Source organism: Rutilus rutilus (genome assembly GCF_951802725.1).
Source record: "Rutilus rutilus genome assembly, chromosome: 8".
Lineage (NCBI taxonomy): Eukaryota > Metazoa > Chordata > Actinopteri > Cypriniformes > Leuciscidae > Rutilus > Rutilus rutilus.
The window spans coordinates 33,196,398-33,217,326 of record NC_140222.1 but is presented as its reverse complement, the minus strand read 5'-3'; the positions used below and the strand labels follow the sequence as shown (position 1 = coordinate 33,217,326).

At 42.7% G+C, this 20,929-nt stretch overlaps 1 protein-coding gene across 4 annotated transcripts; it reads right to left on the bottom strand.

Moving 5' to 3' along the window:
* Positions 1 to 319: 319 nt before the first annotated feature.
* Positions 320 to 20,726, bottom strand: LOC311295521 (uncharacterized protein). Of its 4 annotated transcripts, XM_084416961.1 has the most exons (6): positions 6,521 to 7,160; positions 3,975 to 4,102; positions 1,819 to 1,859; positions 1,443 to 1,745; positions 1,191 to 1,244; positions 320 to 1,038 (listed from the first exon to the last, which is right to left on the bottom strand). In XM_084416961.1, the coding sequence occupies exons 2-6, from the start codon at positions 4,010 to 4,012 to the stop codon at positions 815 to 817; spliced, it is 660 nt and encodes a 219-aa protein (XP_084273087.1). In that variant the 5' UTR covers positions 4,013 to 4,102; positions 6,521 to 7,160; the 3' UTR covers positions 320 to 814. The 4 variants fall into 4 exon arrangements, with proteins under 4 accessions (XP_084273087.1, XP_084273090.1, XP_084273089.1 ...); XM_084416964.1 differs by lacking the exons at positions 3,975 to 4,102; positions 6,521 to 7,160 and adding an exon at positions 20,355 to 20,576; XM_084416963.1 differs by lacking the exons at positions 3,975 to 4,102; positions 6,521 to 7,160 and adding an exon at positions 3,391 to 3,710.
* Positions 20,727 to 20,929: the final 203 nt, after the last annotated feature.

The window sequence follows — 20,929 nt, the reverse complement described above, 5'->3', positions numbered from 1 at the left end:
AAATTTCTTCTTCAGTTTATTGTATCTAAATAAAGCTTTCAATTATGTGTTATGTCCTAAGACGTAATACTTGTGTTAGATTCCCCTCCTGAAGTTCTGTTTGCTTCCGTGTGTTAATAAATTTCATTTTATTTTGTATCAACAATGTTGTTGTGTGTTGTTCCTCCTTTCCCCACAATGTTCTATATTGCTCCTTCCCTAGACTGGGAATTAACGTAATATATGAGATAACAGGAATGAATTAATCAGATTTAGTAAATGAAATTTTATCAAACATAAAATAATACATAAATAGTACAAAATGCATTTAATACTGGCAAACAATCATTGCATATGGGAGTGCGAAGAAGTCAAACATTTTTGGAAAGGTGTGAAAGAAATGACAGAGAAGATTCTTGATGTTAACATTCCATTTGCACCTTTATTGTTTCTATTACATTTGTTCCCTAAAGAGATCAAGTTAAAAAAGAAAGACGGCTTATTTCTTTAAATTGGAAAAATATTTGTGCACCAATAGGACGTTGGCTAAAAGAAATTGTAACAAATATGTCAATGGAAAAGATGACTTATATTTTAAGGGACAAATATACAGTTTTTGATGGAGTTTGGGGGCCTTTCAGATCGTTCTTAAAATGTGGTGGACTTGGAAAAGTGTTAAGAAAAGACTAAGAAAAGAGGAGGTATAGAAAATCTAAATCAAAAATACTGGCAAACACAACATGATGAAAGAACACTTGTGGTGCAGAATTGTTCAGGCAGAAATACACTGACAGTCTCATTCATTTTTATCTTGAGCAAAATATCAGAAAAGCTTTTAGTCCTGACTTGTCATTTCTGTCTCTGTTGGTTGTTGTTCAGAAGAGGATAAGGCAGTGTGGGTTCTCTTTCTCAAGAGAAATGTGATTAAACCAGCTATAAGCACTATTAATACTACAGGTAATACAATGTAAACCCAGAGCAAAGGCGATGATGTCACCTCATCTGAACCTGTTTCTTTTCCTTGATCAGTTAATCCATTTTCTTTTTCTGCTGGTGATTCTGCAACAAAAAAAGTGAAGAAAAACAACATGACCGCACTGTGATAAAGACAACAGATCCGGCTATAATTTATATACAGCAGCATTCAGACTGGAGAATCACTAGTGAACATCAACTTTCTAATCATATATTAATAAACAAGATTCACACACCATTGATGATCAGCTGTAGAGTCCTAATCTCAGATGTGTGTGAGATGAGGCACTCTGTAAAAAAAAAAATCCCGTAAAAAAACGGTAAATCTCTGGCAGCAAAGTTTCCAGCCGGATTCCATCAAATTACAGCAAATATCCATTTCACAAAATTACAGGCAAAAACCATAAAAATACAGAATTGATAAATAACAGGCATTCACTGTATAATGACAAAACGGTAAAATTCTGTAAAAAAATACAGACCATTACCTGTCAAATTACACTTTTTTTTTACAGTGCATCTGAACTCTCCTGCATCAGTGTGAGTGAGATTGATGAGTTTGATGGAGAAGTTTCCTCTCTCATACTCATCAGGGAATGTTTCAGCTCTGTTCTTGTAACGAGGGTCCTGTTTCCCTGAATGACGGCCTTTAACTATATCATACACATGCTTGCTGCCATTGTGTCTCCAAAACACATTAATATCTTGAGGTTTCAGATCATGTTCAGTGTAAGAACACGGCAGGAGAACAGAACCACCAATAACAGCCTCTACTGTTTCCTGCAGAGACACTGAAACAACACAAACATTAACTGGAAACACAGTCTACCATTTATGCAGTTTAAGTGTTTGTTTCGTCCTCACCTTTGTTTATCAGCACTGCAAACACACAGATGAAGCTGAAACTGCAGAAACACACACACAAAAAAACGATTTACTTAACCTCAACCAGAAGAGCATTTTGCTAGCAACTTTTAAACATTCATAGAAAGCTCACGCACCCAAATTAATGAAAACCAGGTGCAAGACACAAAATAGAAGGCACTAAATCTCATCTCAACACAATCATTGAATGGTTATGCTCTTATTAATCAGAGCATCAATATTTGTAAGATTTATTCTATCTGAACAGTTATTGGGTCATTGGGTAACAGTGATCTGTGAATTTGACTGTTTGTGAACCAGGCATTTGTGAACACAGTTTTTCATGTAGATTTTGTATAAAGAAAAATATCTTTTTTATTTTGAAGTGAACTGTTATGTAAGATTCCCCATCACAACTGGGGCAGAATGTCTTAATTTAAAGTTGGCATGAAACGGAAGTTGTGATAGTATTTTCTTCCTTATTGTGACGTATATGAGTAAAAAAAAAAAAAAAAAGATTTAGTAGGATTTTGTCCATAGGGAGTTGATTGTGGGTGGTTGTGGTTTGCTATTGGTCGAACTTATGTGAGTGACAGTTTGTTCTGCCCTCACAAAAAGAAACGTGAATTTTAAAATAATGATGTGCATGGATGATTCATTTATAAAAAATACTGCAATATTCCATACAAAAATAAGAACTGTCAATTTTGGTTCCATGGTGAATCAATACTTATTATAATCCATGTAGTTATTATTTCAATTTAACTTTTTCATTAATCATCATTACCTATGTATAGGCCAACTAAATGGAAACATTCATAGTCTGTTGCTATTATTGATAATTATTTTCATTAAAAAATATAAAACATATGCCTATAACCTAACTCATATAGTGTGCTTCATATGAATCTCTCTTTGAATGCATTCTGTCATTTGACCATCATTATTCAACTAAACTGTAAAAATCCATCAATTTTCAAATTATTTCCCTTAATAATATTTTGGATGATCAGCATGTAGTAGCCTACATGCTGATCATCATCCAAAATATTATTAAGGGAAATAATTTGAAAATTGATGGATTTTTACAGTTTAGTTGGTCAAATGACAGAATGCATGTACATGTACATATTCAAATCTCTAAATTGTTACAGTTTAGCAGTTGATCTTAAGTTGGCTCTTCACCCATCTGACATTTTTGGAAAACCTGAAATGCACTGTAATGCAAGGCAAATCAAAAATATATAAATTAAAACTAACTGCACATGCACTGAGAACGGTAGGCTAATACAAAATGCTAACACTAATGCTAATTGACTAAATTAAAATGTTAGTAGCTATTTACTGCAGATACACCTCTTTATAAACCAAGCCATTCATGTATTCATGACGTTCAATGCGGTCCCCGTTAAAGGTATGCTTAAACAAAACAGTCGATGGCCAAAGCAGACAAACCGGACCAAAAGCGAAAGCAAACACCAGCCTTTGTCTGGAAGGAAAGGCTATAACCTTAAACCTATCGGCTACTACACGCCTTTGTCCAAACAGCGTTTCATTCAGAAATCATCCTACCTGGTGATCATCATAGTGCCCTGTAATTATTCACATACACTGTTTTAAAATATAGGCTATAACGTATAAATATTTATGAAATTAGGATCAGATGCTACTTTTAAACAGAAAATAGGCTATCGCAAAACTTCCGCAGCAATATTATGCCATGAGTCGTTTAATCAAATAAGTGACGTCAACCTGACTTCGACGCACACAGATTAATATCAAATAGTGTTTCACCATCCAGCACATGTCCAACACATTAACCATATTGTAGCCTATATTATATGTCAATTATAAAATGTGGCTAAAACCAGATTAATTGTTTCATTGGTCAACCAGCATAAAAAATAATAATAATAATAATAATAATAATAATAATAATAATAATAAAAACGTCGACAAGATGACTTGGGTGTGAGAGGGAAGCTTCGTAGACTCATCCGAGAAAACAAGAAAGAAAAACAACAATATTGGAAGTCTTCCATGTATTTGCCTTTCAAATTTTTCTTTTCTTTATTAATATTTGCAGATGCAGCTGATAAAAGATAAAACAGCACTCAAGGAAGAAAGAAAATAAATAAAGGCTGACAAGAACTTACATGTAGGCTAGGTTTGTGTTTTTTTTTTTTTTTTTCATATTTATAGACTCAATCCAGAAAGATTTGCCTCATATCCTCTTGCTTTTCATTCTGATGTGCTGTAAGTGCTGTAAGCATCTGAACTTTCTCTGAAAATGAACAAAATACAGTAGTGCATATGTGCACACACAAATAGTTATTATCTCAAAGGACAAGCAACGCCCTCATTCTCGAGCTAAAGGTGAACTGAAAGAGAGAAAAGCAGAACAAACATACAGCATGGACTAATTTGCATTTCAAATTGTAGACATATACTTTCAGAAAACAATTATGTATGCATATAGGTTTGATTGCACGTGTTTGCTAGTTTTTTAACTGTTTGGCACATAAATATTTGCTTTTGTTATTTAATTATTTATTCATTCATTTATAATTTTAAAGATTTCATGCAATCGTTGTTGACTGATACATTTATGTTGAACGATAATAAGTATTACAGGCTGCAGGCTTTAGTGTGGTTAAACTCAACTGAAGTGCTAAACTAAAACCAGAAACGTGTTCCACTAGTTGGTCACTTGTTCATGTTGTGACAAACACAATCTCTCAGCTTTATCTACAGTGGAGGTTTAACCTTCATTCTTTTGTACCAGTTGCTACTTTTGTACCAGTTGCTATTGGGTTTTTGAATAATTTTTTTTTATTTTTTTATTTTTTCTCTCTGTACTGTTTGTTTTTGTGTGTTTGTGATTGTATAGATTCTGCTGGCTGCAAAACAAATTGCCCCTCGGGGATAATAATAAAGTTGACCTGACCTGACCTTAAATCGCAAACCAATCAGTCAGTTTCTCATTGCTTTCATGCAGGGATGATGCTCATTGTTTGTGTTTCTAGATCTACACTTTTAATATCAGAGCATTCGATTATGCTGTGAAACATGGATAGCACTTTCACACTTTCTGTGAATGTTCAACAATGACTAAGAGGGTCTTGAGTGGTGTAGTGTGGTGGGGGTGTGACACGGCGGTTGACAAAAGGAGAGCGGGTGGTTATATTCTCACATCAAAAGACCTTTGTTGGTTTATAGCACCCCACCCTACCCCCGTCCTCCATTATTTAATTGTTAATCACTTTTAAGACCTGCTAAACCTCAGGTGCAAAAGTAGATGTATGTGATAAAGTAACCAAATAATAACAACTTTCCTTTGCATTTCTTTGAGTTTCTCTTTGTCTGTCTTTTATGTTCTATTGCAATCCAAATGATTAAAATTAGGATCATTTTAATAACAAAAACAATAAGCCTGTCAGGATAATGCACATCAACAAACGGTCACTTTAAAATTACATGGCGCATGTAAAACTATTTTAAATACATTTAAAAATAAAATAATGATTATTATTATTATTATTATTAACATTGCCTACTGTATGTTGATGCACATACAAATATTTTGCATAGAAAAAAGACCAGCAAATGTTTAAAATATAATGTAAACTGTTATAACTGATGAAATGTACAGAGTTATTGATTGTGCATAGTGTATTTTTACAATAAAAATTGATTTTTTTGTTTATATTTTTCAAATTATGTCAATAATAACTCGCCTTTTTAAATATATGTTATATTTTATATTATCATAGACATGCTTTATACAGGTTCTGCCTCATCTAATTGATACATTAGATGTAGAACCACAAAGATTCTTAATTATTTAAACTATAACTTTGTTTAAACAAATTTGTGTACTGTTTATTTTTTTCTGATCAAACATACAGTCTTGAACAACATCAACAATTACTAAATGGATAATTTAGGAAAATGAGTAAATTATTGTAAATCGGTGATTAATCAGTAAATCAGCAATTCATATATACAGAATCATAATTTAAGCAAATTTGGCTCTACCAACTAGGTAAGAGACTGAGACAGAGACTGGTGAAACTGAACAGTGGAAGTATACACACATATACACGTATACATTCGTAGGAATTAGCCACCTTTTAATCACTCGTACGAATTTGTACGAATTGGTCGTGAGATAGCGTTGGTAATTCTGTTCATTAGTAAAACAGCACAACTTTGCATGGTTTTCAGAGATATAGAAACCTATTTTATTTATATTTAAATAAATATTTAAATATTTTTTTATTTAAAATAAAGAAGATCCATTTAGTCAGCTTGAGTTATGTTTTAATGAATTTAATCAGTCAGGAAAAAAAAATGTTTTAGGCTCAAATTTAAAAGAGAGATGCATTATATTGCACACCTAATTATATATATATATATATATATATATATATATATATATATGTCTATTATAAAACATGACTGAAATAAAATAAGACTAATGGCTTCTTTGGTCAACCAGAACCACAAGAAAGACCATGATGGTCGACCAGATCCAAAACCAGACCAGCACAAACCATCATCAACAACAACAACAACAACAACAACAACAACAACATCAACATCAACAACAACAAAAAGGAAATTCATGCTGATTTAGTGATGTGATGTTTGACTCTACAGGTGAAGAAAAATAATAATTGAATAATGATCATTAACTTACATGAGATTGAAGCATTCTTTCGTAAACTCCTCTGGGAAACACTGTGTTCTGGATCTTGATCCTCTAGTGAATCATTTCTCTGAATTATGTTTTATATATTCCTGTCGTCTTAGAATCTTAATACACCGTCATGTCACGACTTCATTTCACGATCAAGAGCGCAGGAAGAATGCAGGACAGGAACGTAGAATTTCAGGTACACCCACATTCATGAGCTACAGACAAATTTGCCTTTCAGATTTTGCTTGTTTATTAACAGCGTCAGTAAATGCAGCTGATACAGAAAAACAGCTCTCACTCTCTCCTGAAAAGAAGAAATACATCAGTCAGAGATGTCAACCATGAGCAACATGTTTATTTGTTTTATCTTGTGCACACTGTAAGTACACAGAAAGAAAGAAATGAACTGATAAGATTGATCAGGGTTAATAAATAGGGGAACGGTAAGCAGTTCTAATTTTGACATAAACATGAAAAAATACACAAAGAATACAAAATAAATTGTATAACATGTAATTAAAAGCAAAAGCCATGACATCACCACAGTGCCTGGTTCTTTTATATATTCAGTATTGTTTAAGCAATCACGATTGCACATTAAAAATCTCAAATAAGATCCTTCAATATAGCTCAGACACTCATTCTCCGCATGTTTGTATTCTTTTGTGAGCGCACAGGATGAGCTTTCGCTCATTCTCCTCCGCTCTGTCTTGTCGTGTGAGCGTGCAGTTTCAAGTTCACTCTGACCTTACGCTCTTCTGTACGCGTGTATTGTTGTGTTCCCTTTCGTTGTCACTCCGAGTTACGTCGGATGATGACGAATGGGGTTTCGCTTAGAAATCCTATCATCTTCGAGTATTAAAACACGAGCCAATGGCAATGAAATGCCATGGGTCTGCGGAATTTGCATAGCGTAACTCCGCCCCACGCAGGGGGTATATAAGGTGCGCGAGCAACATGCAGACTATGTTTTCGCTTCGGAGCCAAGTTCAGTACTTCACTCCACAAGCCTTTTGAGTGTCATCTCAAATCTCTTCGAGACGAGCGGCTCTTCAGTGTGTTGGTGTGACGGCGCTTCCAGCGAGATCGCATTTCCTGCTGCTGATTTGTGCACTAATCTGCCGACAGTGAGTGTGTTTCTCCCTGGGTGCTTCAGCACTCTGCTGAGCTTTTCCACTCTCTAAAAAGAGCTGCACGCGGCACGTCTTTTTCAAGACGGTTCGTCCGTGTATTTTCTGGATGTGTGTGCGTCAGTCATCTGCCTAACGGTCGCGAGCGCTGTTTTGCGTGTTGGGCTTTATCACGCTTGGCAGCGCTCGTTGATGAGTCATGTTTTCATTGCGGGAACATGACCATCGCGATGTTTATAGATCAAGACTCAATGATCTCCATGTGAGTAGAGTCCCCTCTGCCACACCCCAATTTATCTCTTCCTCGAGAAGGGATACTTTGGCTGGTGGCCAGGGTGATCTGAGGGTTTGGTGTGGCACAACAACCGACGATTCAATTCCTCGGGCCACACCCCCCTCCACATCGCAGACCATGCACTCACAGCATCACAAGGCGGGCTTGATTCCTCTGGAAATGAAGTTTCGACTGCGTTGCCTCCCACGGGAGTGCCATCGTTGCCGGGACCGATCCAGAGCTGTCAGCCATGCTTTCCCGGGCAGCTGAAAGCATCGGCTGGAGTGAAAGTGAAAGTGAAAGTGACAAGTGACGGCCAAGTATGGTAACCCATACTTAGAATTTGACCTCTGCATTTAACCCATCCAAGTTAATGCACACACATTAGGAGCAGAGTAGTGAGTAGTTAACACACACACACTGCAAACGTGGATACACACACCCAGAGCAGCGGGCAGCCTTTGTGTGGCGCCCGGGGAGCGATTAGGGGTTAGGTGCCTTGCTCAAGGGCACCTCAGTCATTTCCCACCGGTTCTGGAATCGAACCAGCAACCTTTGGGTTACCAGTCCAACTCCCTAACCACTAGTCCTTGACTGCGCCTTCCTCCCCCAGGGCGGGGCCCTCCACTGGGAGTGGCCCCGCCCTCCCCCCGAGCGCTGTAAGCTTCTCCCGGACGTGCATCAGGACGCCTGCGCTGCGCGAGACTCCACGTGACTTTCGCGGCCCGCGGGTGTCCTCCGCCTTCGCTGCTTTCGATCGCACGGCGATCATGGTCTGTATGTTCCCTGTCACTATAGTGGCACGGTCATGCAGTGCTGTGTGTCGCCTGCGCCTTCGATGCAGTGCTGTCCCGGGAGTTCTGTCGAACCGGCCGCAGTGGAACGCTAGTCCTTCCCTGGCCAATCCTGGCAGAACGCGGAAATTCTAACCACGCCCCTATGCTGGGACGCTATGCCTCCCATGCCCGGCCTGGTTGTTCCGCCACGCACACTACTGACCTCGCTCTCGGGCGACATCGGTACCTGCGTGATCCTGGGTCAGGTGATGTCCACTATGTGGTCCAGACATGGGCTTAGCCAGGTTGATGTGGCAGGGTCTGAGAATTCATTTTCTCAGCTCCCCCATGTCCCAGGCTGAGCTCTTTGGCGGTGTGGCTTCGACCACCTGAAGCAGACTCGGGTCCGGCACCGATGGTCATCCATCCGTGCGGCCTCCTCAGTCTGCTTCCCGCCAAGCCCCCCTCCATGCGGCTGCTCCCCTCTGGCCTGCAAACGGACCTGAGCAGGAGGAAGCCGCAGGAGGGCGGCGCTGCCCGTCTCCGCCCCTTAGACTGCCACACCAGCCTAAGCAGCACCTTGAGGCGGGCAGCCTGGTCGGCGGGGTGGTTGAGGACTGCGCCCAACAGTCTTCGATCAATCCACAAGCAGACTGAGGCTTCTGCACTGACGGTCATCCGTCGGTGTGGTCTGCTTAGTCTGCTTCCCACCGACGCCGCCTCCTTGCGGCTCCTCCCCTCGAGCCTTCACTGGCCTGAGCACAAGGGGGTCGCTGGAGGCTGGCACCGCCTGTCTCTGCCCCTTAGCCGGCTAACACCTGGCTGAGCAGCACAAACCTGAGACAGGCAGCTTGGAGTTAGGGCTCAGTTCTTCAGGAGCTGGTAGCAGGACCACTCCTTCCCCCGCTTGAGGGCTGGGTGAAGATCTCTACAAAAGAACTAATGCTCTTTCTCTGAGCCCCAAGAGGCTGTGGATGACAGCACGCGCCGCCCACGGGCCACGCTCCTCTCATCCCCCTCTGTCGCCAGACCCCTGCCAGAGCACGCCCCCGTGGGACGCTGGTCCTCCCCTGGCCTCCTCTGGCAGGACGTGGTTTATGGCCGTGCCCCCGCACCGGGCCGCTATGCCACCCACGCCTGGGCCGGTCATTCCGCCTCGCTGCACCCCCGACAGTACGTCTGTGGTTCGAATAACCCCGCTGGCGCAGTTTCTGGAGGCCTGGCTAGAGCTTTCCGGACTGTCCCGCCGGGTCGGAGAACCATCAGGCTCGGCTACGTGATTCAGTTCGCGTGGTCTCCTCCCCGCCTCAGGGGAATCCGCTCACTATGGCCGGTGGCAATGCCCCTGTCATGAGAGCGGAGGTCGCTACCCTACTGGCGAAGGGTGCGATCGAGACTGTCCCTCCAGCCGAAATGAAGTCTGGGTTTTACAGCCCCTACTTTATTGTACCGAAGAATCCGGTGGGTTACGACCAATCCTGGACCTGCGCGTCTTGAACCGCTCCCTTCAAAAAAGAGGACGCCGTTCAAGATGCTCACGGCCAAACGCATTTTCGAATGCGTGCGGCCGCAGGATTGGTTTGCAGCGATCGACCTGAAGGACGCCTACTCCCATGTCTCCATTTTTCCTCGACACAGACCGTTTCTACGGTTTGCTTTCGAGGGACAGGCATACAGTACGCGGTTCTCCCTTTCGGGTTAGCCCTGTCTCCTCGCGTCTTCACGAAGGTTGTCGAGGCAGCCCTTGTTCCCCTACGCGAACACGGGGTTCGCATCCTGAACTATCTCGACGACTGGCTGATCCTAGCTCACTCTCGAGACCAGGTTTGCGAACACAGGGACCTTGTGCTCCGGCACCTAGCTCGTCTGGGCCTTCGGGTCAACTGGGAGAAGAGCAAACTCTGCCCCGTGCAGAGGATCTCTTTTCTCGGTATGGAGATCGACTCGGTCGCCAGGTGCGCGCAGCTTACGAGCGAGCGCGCGTAGTCACTGCTGACTTGTCTTCGCCACATATGGCATCCGCAGCCGCAGTAATGCCGCTCGGATTGCTTCATATGAGACCGCTTCAGCTTTGGCTTCACGATCGAGTCCCGAGGTGGGCATGGCAACACGGCACGCTCCGAGTCCCAGTGACTCCGACCTGCCGTCAGACCTTCACCCCGTGGTCGAACCTCAATTTTCTACGGGCTAGAGTGCCCTTAGAACGAGCTTCCAGGCATGTTGTTGTCTCCACAGATGCCTCCACCACGGGCTGGGGTGCCATGTGCAATGGACATGCTGCTGCAGGTTCCTGGACAGGTCCTCAGCGCCTTTTGCATGTCAATTGCCTCGAGTTGCTGGCCGTACGCCTTGCCCTGCACTGCTTCCGAGCGTTGCTCAAGGGTCAACACGTACTAGTCCGATCAGACAATACCGCCACAGTAGCGTACATCAACCATCAAGGTGGTCTACGCTCCCGCCGTATGTCGCAACTCGCCCGCCACCTCCTCATATGGAGTCAGAAGCATCTGAGGTCGCTTCGAGCCATTTATATCCCGGGACACCTGAACCAGGCGGCCGACGAGCTGTCTCGAGTTCGGCCTCTCGCTGGAGAATGGCGACTCCATCCCCAGTCGGTCCAGCTGATTTGGGATCAGTTCGGAGACGCACAGGTAGATCTGTTTGCCTCCCACGACTCGTCCCACTGCGACCTGTTTTATTCCCTGTCCGAGGGCACGCTCGGCACGGTTGCACTGGCGCACAGCTGGCCGCGGGGCCTGCGCAAGTATGCGTTTCCCCCAGTGAGCCTCCTTGCGCAGACTTTGCGCAAGATCAGGGAGGACGAGGAGCAGGTAATATTGATTGCCCCGTATTGGCACAACCGCACCTGGTTCCCAGAACTAGTTCTCCTCGCGACAGCACCTCCCTGGCCAATTCCTCTGAGGAAGGACCTGCTTTCTCAGGGACGGGGCACCCTTTGGCACCCTCGTCCCGATCTTTGGAACCTCCACGTGTGGCTCCTGGACGGGAGGAGGTAGGTTTGAGTACCCTACCACCAGCGGTGGTGGCTACCATCACTTCCGCTAGAGCATCGTCCACGAGACATGCCTATGCGTTGAAGTGGAACCTCTTCGTCAACTGGTGTTCTTCTAAACAGCAAGAACCCACGAAATGCCCGATCAGTGTCGTGCTTTCCTTCCTGCAAGAAGGGTTGGAGCGAAGGCTGTCTCCCTCCACCCTGAAAGTGTATGTTGCCGCTATTGCCGCACATCACGATGCAGTTGAAGGTAAGTCTCTGGGGAAGCACGACCTGATCATCAGGTTCCTGAGAGGAGCGAGGAGACTAAATCCTCCTCGCTCTCCTCTCGTTCCCTCTTGGGACCTCTCAGTGGTTCTAACTGCCCTGCAGAGTGCTCCCTTTGAGCCTCTGCAATCAGTGGAGCTTAAGTTCCTGTCTATGAAGACAGCGCTCCTGGTTGCATTGGCCTCCATCAAGAGGGTAGGGGACCTGCAGGCATTCTCGGTTGACGAAGCGTGCCTGGAATTCGGGCCGGCTATCTCTCACGTGATCCTGAGACCCCGGCCTGGATATGTGCCCAAGGTTCCCACCACACCCTTTCGAGACCAGGTGGTGAACCTGCAAGCGCTGCCCTTGGAGGAGGCAGACCCAGCCTTGGCACTGCTCTGTCCAGTACGCGCCCTCCGTGCTTACGTAGACAGAACGCAGTGTTTCAGGACCTCAGACCAGCTCTTTGTCTGTCATGGTGGGAAGCTGAAGGGAAAGGCTCTCTCGAAGCAAAGGTTGTCTCACTGGATAGTGGACGCCATTGCTTTGGCTTACCAGCAGCAAGGTCGACCGTGCCCCCTTGGTGTGACGGCCCACTCCACCCGGAGTGTGGCATCCTCTTGGGTTCTAGCGCATGACGCCTCGCTAACAGACATCTGCAGAGCTGCAGGCTGGGCGACACCTAATACTTTCGCGAGATTCTACAATCTCCGAGTTGAGCCAGTTTCTTCTCATGTACTCGCTTCAACTAGCCGGTGCTAGAATCTGCTCAGGTGTCTTCGCTTGCTCGCCATTCCTCTCCACAGACGGGATACGTGCGATATTTCCTCAGGTGAGCCTCATAAGCCCTGAGTCTCCTCCAGCACTGTTGACGTCAACGCCAGAGTTATGCCACCGGCAGCTTTCGCGCTTGGCTAGGTGCCTCCATGTGCATGGTTCCCCCTCCGGGCGACCCCCACATGTGTATTCCACTGTAAGCCTCTTTGAGCATGTGTCTTTCCCTTGGCAAGCCACCTTGCCACCCCTGGGGTTGAAATATTCCACCTGCGGCTGGACACCCCAGTGACTCCGTATGCAGCCCTTCGGGGTCATATGTGTTTTCCAAGTCCCCCCCTTCGGGTTGGGCATGATTGCATATTTCCACTGAGATATGCTTCCCAGTGTACCTTGGTATTCCTGTGTTAAGTAGGAGTCCTTCGTCCGTGCCAGTCTCACGACAGGGAGCTCAGACTTATGCAGGGCACTGGAAGACAGTCGAGAGGTGGCGTGATTACACTGGGAACCCCATTCGTCGTCATCCGACGTAACTCGGAGTGACAACGAAAGGGAACGTCTCGGTTACGTATGTAACCCTCGTTCCCTGAGTAGGGAACGGAGACGTTACGTCTCCCTGCCACTTCCGCTGTACCGCTGGAACGCCTGAGTTCAGTCTCGGCTCCTCAGCGAAGTCATAGTCTGCATGTTGCTCGCGCACTTCCTTATATACCCCCTGCGTGGGGCGGAGTTACGCTATGCAAATTCCGCAGACCCATGGCATTTCATTGCCATTGGCTCGTGTTTTAATACTCGAAGATGATAGGATTTCTAAGCGAAACCCCATTCGTCGTCATCCGACGTAACGTCTCCGTTCCCTACTCAGGGAACGAGGGTTACATACGTAACCGAGACGTTCTGTGTAGCACGCGGTTTGTGTTCATATCCTTTTACGCTAGTGTGTTCGCCGCGTCACACTTTTTTCTAAAAGAGAAATTTCGCAGGCGTTGTTGCAAATGTCTCGCACTAACTGCGCCTCGTTCAGAAGACCTCTTGTCGGTGGAGACCGTCACATCCTCTGCGCTTCCTGCCTGGGCCGTGACCATGCGGAAGCTGCACTCGCCAAGGGCGGCTGCCCTGAGTGCGACATGATGGATCTCTCCACCCTGCGGGCTCGACTGGCAGGTTTCACCGAAGACGACCCCGCCTTTCCCGCTCTCTCTCTCCCTTTGCTTAAGCAGCGCAAAAAGAAGCGCCTTTCAACACACGCCGACCCAGTCCCCGCGTGCCACGCTCTCTCTTGAAGAAACTCCCTCGCCGGTCCTGTTCACACAGGTGGACCAGCGCCCCTCTCTGCAAGCGCCAGGTCTCGTCTCTTTTGGGGCATCAGACGAGGACGAGGAGAAGGATGACAGCCTTTCCAATGCTGCATCCGACTGTGACGAGTGGGCGGGCTCCGCTTCCGGCCCCGCACCGTCAACACAAGCCAGCACGAGAATGGGCCTTGATGCAGAGATTCTCCGTGTGCTGACCAGGGCCGTCAAAGACCTCGGGCTCGAGTGGTCTTCGTCTGAGGAGCCCACACGCAGCAGGCTGGATGAGTGGTTCCTGTAGGGGCGCCAGCAGGCCCCTCAGCAGAGACCCGCCCCCTTCTTCCCAGAAGTGCACGACGAGCTGACTAAGTCGCGGAAAGCGTGCTTAAAGCCTTACTTTTCCTCAACGCTCTCCTCTGTGGACGGTGCGATGGAGAAAGGCTACGAGGCGATTCCTCCCCTCGAGGGAGCGGTGGCCGCTCACCTCTGCCCACCCACCGCTGCTGGATGGAAGGCCAAAGCGTCACATCCATCGAAGCCTTGCCGCACCACTTCAGCTCTCGCCGGCCGCGCTTACGCCACCGCTGGCCAAGCTGCTTCGCCGCTTCACACCATGGCTGTCCTCCAGGTGTTTCAGGCTAAACTTCTCTGGCCTGAACCAGAGGCTTTCAGGGACCTGCGCAGCGCCACAGACCTGGCCCTGCGAGCCACGAAATCGACAGCCCAATCGATTGGTCGAAGCATGGCTAACCTGACGGTGCTTGAGCGTCAAGTGTGAAACCGCTCGTAAAACTGTAATATGCACTTTTCATGATTAGGTAATCACGGCTGCTGTAATCTTATTCACATTTGTTTTTCTGATTAATTGGTTTGCTCTATGAGAAAGAGCTCTATGAGTGGGTGAGTGGGTGGGTGGATGATTGGGTGAGTGGGTGGAGAATTTTAACTGTGACAAGATGATTGACAGGCCAGGATGTGACAGAGCAACCATTAAAGACGCAATTGTATGACATGATAGTATCTCCCAAAGCTTGCCTACTCTTCTGCTACTCAAAAGTATGTACTTTTTCTTCACAAAAAAAGTACATACTTTTAGGACGTAGTATAGGCGATTTGAGATGCAGCACACGTTTCGAAACGTTTTTTCCGTGTATGGCCCTTTATGACGCCGTAAAGTGCGGAATTCCTTGTATGGGCATTTCTACTGGAAAAGCGAGTGCACACACACATCAACCAGGGGTGCGTTTCCCGAAAGCATCGTTGGCTAACTATGGTCGCAAGTTCATCGCAATGTCCATTGAACTCTATTGGTAACGAGGGAACTTGCGACCATAGTTGGCTAACGATGCTTTCGGGAAAAGCACCCCAGAGCAAGAGCAACGCCCCTCAACGTGCAAGTGTGTTTGTTTGTTCCCGGCATTTTGGTGATGAATGTTTTATAAATAAAGCCCAGTTCGATGCTGGATTTGCAGATCGTTTGAAACTGAAACATGGAGCGGTCACAGTGAGATAGTATCCCAATCATGAGTCGAAAACCGCAGGCGGTAAGTAACATCAAATGTCTGTTTTGTTGTCAATCAGCAACAAGTGCATATAATGTAAACAACATGAAAGTATAGTGATTCAAACCTTCTCCAGGGATAATGCGATGATGAATATTGTGCGTGACTCTTGAGCTACGCCCACGGCACGCCTCCAAGAGCTCGACCGTTTTCAGAAAGAATCGGTACAGCATCTGTCTTTTATAAATCTGATAAAACTAAAGACTCTTCGGAGATATGAAGGATGCAATACTATATATACTCAAGATTAACATTTCTGCTGAGAAGATGTGAGATAATTTCAATTTTGCAGATATTCAAGGTAACTTTTTAAACAGAATATTCAGTACCAATAATGAGGTTGTCATGTATTTGTCTCTTGTTTTGTGTGCAAACACATGGTCGGTTGTTTTGACTATGTGTTTGCATTGTCTTGTGTTTTGCTTCGTTTCCATGTTGTTAATGTTGTATTAGTGTCACCTGTGATTGTGATCATGTGTTCTATGTAAGCTCCCGGTGTTTGTTCCTCAGTGCTGGTTCGTCTTGTTAACATTTGGTTCTGTGAGTATTGTGGTCTGTCTGTGAAAGTTCCAGTCACGGTTTATTGTCAAGTCTAGTTATTGTTTGTTTGCCCCATCGTGGGGCTTTGTTTCTAGTTGTAAATAAACCGTGTTTTGTGAAAGTTACTGTCTGCGCTTGGGTTCTATTTAGCGTAACGTGACAGAGGTAGACTGAAAAGTATAATGGAATTTGTTTGGATCATTTATGAGAAAACCTTTCCTTTTAGTGAAAATCTTATAACGTGCAAGGTATCTGAACACCAACATTTGTAAATTTCATCCACACATTTAGTGTGTTTTGTACATAAAGAGATTATGAAATGAAACACAAGACTCTTTGCCTCTTTGAAAGTACCTGGGAAAACTGAAATGCATTCCCATGAAGCTTCAACACTGGTTTTATGGACAGATATTACAGCCCTGCATGGAGCTAAGCGTTTTATTTGGTGCAGACTGAATGTATGAACACTGAAATAAACCTTTCAATGATGTAATAACAGGAATTAATCAGATTTAGTAAATTAAAATTTAATGAACATAAAATAATGCATGAATACAAAAGGGATTTACTACTAGCAAACACAACATGATGAAAGAACACTTGTGGTGTAGATTTATTCAGGCAGAAAAACACTGACAGACTCACTTTTTCTTTAGCCAAAATAGTTCCTGTTTCAACATCTCAACAATGCAGTGCATGTATAAGGCAAGAATATATCAGCACAATAAACACCATAATGAACCAAGCTGTAACAATTGAACTAAATGTAAAAAAACGTCATTAGCGGAAGTAAAAAATGAAAGCTTTTAGACCTGACTTCTCTGTCTCTGTTTGTTGTATATGTTCATGTGTATAGTTAAAAAGCAACAAAAAGAATAAAAACAAAAAAATACTGGCAAACACAACATGATGAAAGAACACTTGTGGTGCAGAATTGTTCAGGCAGAAATACACTGACAGTCTCGTTCATTTTTATCTTGAACAAAACATCAAAAAAGCTTTTAGACCTGACTTGTCATTTCTGTCTCTGTTGGTTGTTGTTCAGAAGTGGATAAGGCAGTGTGGGTTCTTTTTCTCAAGAGAAATGTGATTAAACCAGCTATAAGCACTATTAACACTACAGGTAATACAATGTAAACCCAGAGCAAAGGCGATGATGTCACCTCATCTGAACCTGTTACTTTTCCTTGATCAATTAATCCATTTCCTTTTTCTGCTGGTGATTCTGCAACAAAAAAAGTGAAGAAAAACAACATGACCGCACTGTAATAAAGACAACAGATCCGGCTATAATTTATATACAGCAGCATTCAGACTGGAGCATCACTAGTGAACATCAACTTTCTAATCATATATTAATAAACAAGATTCACACACCGTTGATGATCAGCTGTAGAGTCCTAAACTCAGATGTGTGTGAGATGAGGCACACTGTAAAAAAAAAAAAATCCCGTAAAAAAACGGCAGCAAAGTTAGAGCAAATAACCATTTCACAAAATTACAGGCAAAAAACATAAAAATACAGAATTGATAAATAACAGGCATTCACTGTATAATGACAAAATGGTAAAATTCTGTACAAAAATACAGACCATTACCTGTAAAATTACACTTTTTTTTTACAGTGCAGCTGAACTCTCCTGCATCAGTGTAAGTGAGACTGTTGAGTTTGAGGGAGAAGTTTCCTCTCTCATACTCATCAGGGAATGTTTCAGCTCTGTTCTTGTAGTCTGGGTCCTGTTTCTCTGAATGACGGCCTTCAACTATTTTATACACATTCTTGCTGCCATTGTGTCTCCAATATACATTAATGTCTTCAAGTTTATAATCATGTTCAGTGGAAGAACACGGCAGGAGAACTGAACCACCAATAACAGCCTCTACTGTTTCCTGCAGAGACACTGAAACAACACAAACATTAACTGGAAACACACAGTCTACCATTTATGCAGTTTAAGTGTTTGTTTCGTCCTCACCTTTGTTTATCAGCACTGCAAACACACAGATGAAGCTGAAACTGCAGAAACACACACAAAAATGGATTTACTTAACCTCAACCAGAAGAGCATTTTGCAAGCAACTTTTAAACATTCATAGAAAGCTCACGCACCCAAATGAATGAAAACCAGGTGCAAGAAAACAGAAGGCACTAAATCTCATCTCAACACAATCATTGAATGGTTATGCTCTTATTAATCAGAACATCAATATTTGTAAGATTTTTCTGAACAGTTATTGGGTCATTGGGTAATATTGATCTGTGAATTTGACTGTTTGTGAATCAGGCATTTGTGGACACAGTTTTTCATGTAGATTTTGTAAAAAGAAAAATATTGTTTTTATTTTTAAGTGAACTGTTTGTTCAGTTAGTTTGGGTTTGTTCTGCCCTCACACAAAGAAACGTGAATTTTAAAATAATGATGTGCATGGATGATTCATTTATAATAAATACTGTAATATTACATACAAAAATAAGAACTGTCAATTTTGGTTCCATAGTGAATTTAATCAATACTTCTTATAATCCATGTAGTTATTATTTCAATTTAACTTTTTCATAAATCATCATCTCAGGCCAACTAAATGGAAACATTCATAGTCTGTTGCTATTATTATTGATCATTATTTTCATTAAAAAAATATAAAACATAGACCTATAGCCTAACTCATATACACTCAAAAAAATTATCTTTTGAACGAACTTAATTAAATTAAGGAAAGGTTTTCTACGAAATTGAATTACATTTTTCCAACAAAATCGAAATAGTTTGAAATAATTTGTTGTAATCTTGTTGTATGAATTTAAATTAATTTACTCATTCCTGCTAGATAAAGTTTTGTCAGGTTAACTACATCTTGTTTTTGTCCTGCCTTACATAACCAACATTATAATTTTTGTTAATTTGACTCTATGGTCTCTTCTAATGATAGACACTACCAATGTTCAATTGAATTATTACTTGAGCAGGTCTGTGAGTGAGGTTTACACAGTGTATACTGGGTGCTCACAGCCTGAACACAAGGTTTAATGCATATATCATAATACTGAGCCCACAGCCTAAACACAGTCGCCCCTCTTCTGCATAATGGTAACCACAAAATTCAAAAACATTACAGAAAGTCCTCTAAGTGTATAACATAACTGAACATTAAACACTAACATTAACTAACAACATCTTTCCATTAACTGAAAAACACATAAAATAACACTTTTTCCCTAAATTGACCCTCCTAATGCAGTCCCTTGCAAAGCATGCTGGGAACTACAGATCCACTGCCCAGTTAGATGTCAACAACAATGATTCATTTAGTTTTCACACAAATGAATTAGGTTGATTGAACACAATTAAATTAAGTTGTGGCAATATTAAACAATCATGTTACTTTTGCTTATTGTAATTAATTATTTTAACAAGAGGCCAAAATTCTTTTTTTGAGTGACATCCGGTTAAGACGAACGAAAAATATTCATGTTGACTCAATTAAAAAAAAATTAGTAAACCAACTTTTTAAAAAATTACATTGATTACATTTAATGATATTAAGCTGGAATCATTTCTATGAAGGGTTGTGTTGTATATGCTCATTTTAATTAATGAAATTGAACAAAGAGCTAAAATCATTTTTTTTGAGTGTAGTGTGCTTCAGATGAATCTCTCTTTGAATGCATTCTGTCATTTGACCATCTTTATTCAACTAAACTGTAAAAATCCATCAATTTACAACTAATTTAGCAAATATTCTAATTATTTCCCTTAATAATATTTTGGATGATCATTAACATGCACAGGTTAAAATCTCTAACGTTAAATTGTTACAGTTTAGCAGTTGATCTTAAGTTGGCTCTTCACATATGACCAGTGTAATGCTAGGCAAATCAAAATATAAACTAAAACTAACTGCACATGCACTGGTTAGAACGGCAGGCTAATACAAAATGCTAACACTAATGCTAACTGACTAAATTAAAATGTTAGTAGCTATTTACTGCAGATACACCTCTTCATAAACCAAGTCATTAATGTATTCATGACATTCAATGCGGTCACCGATAAAGGTTTGTTTACACAAAACAGTCGATGGCCAAAGCGGATAAACCAGACCAAAAGCGAAAGCAAACACCAGCGCTTCGGTGCTGTCTGGGAAGGAAAGGCTATAGGCTACCCTTAAGGCAACTACACGCCTTTGTCCAAACAGCGTTTCATTCAGAAATCATCCTACCTGGTGATCATCATAGTGCCCTGTAATTATTCACATACTGTTTTAAAATATATAACGTATGAAATTAGGATCAGATGCTACTTTTAAACAGAAAGTAGGCTATCGCAAAACTTCCGCATCAATATGCCAGGAGTCGTTAATCAAATGTAAGTGACGTCAACCTGACTTCGACGCACACAGATTTATTTCAAATAGTAGGCTAGGCTTGTTTGAGATGCGCCTTGCCTCGCCTAAAATGTAGTCGAGAGTTGGCGGCTGGCGGCTGCAGTGAGAGGAGGAGTGAAAAAAGAGTAGGCAAGCCAGACAGTTCTCTCTTCTCGCAGTGGATCTGACACCTGCGAGATCAAATATGGATATCGCGGGTGTTGCTGGGTCATTCTACAGAAACGTCGACTTTTGGTATGGCAAGATGTCTTAAAATTGATTTATTTTTCTAACATTTAAACTTACACCACATTATTAGATTACCCTTTGACTTTATGAATACGCATAAATTACAGCTTAATGAATTTTAAAAAAAAATGTACATTTATTTAAAGACCGCATGTACCATTTTTTTTTTTTTTTTTTTTTTT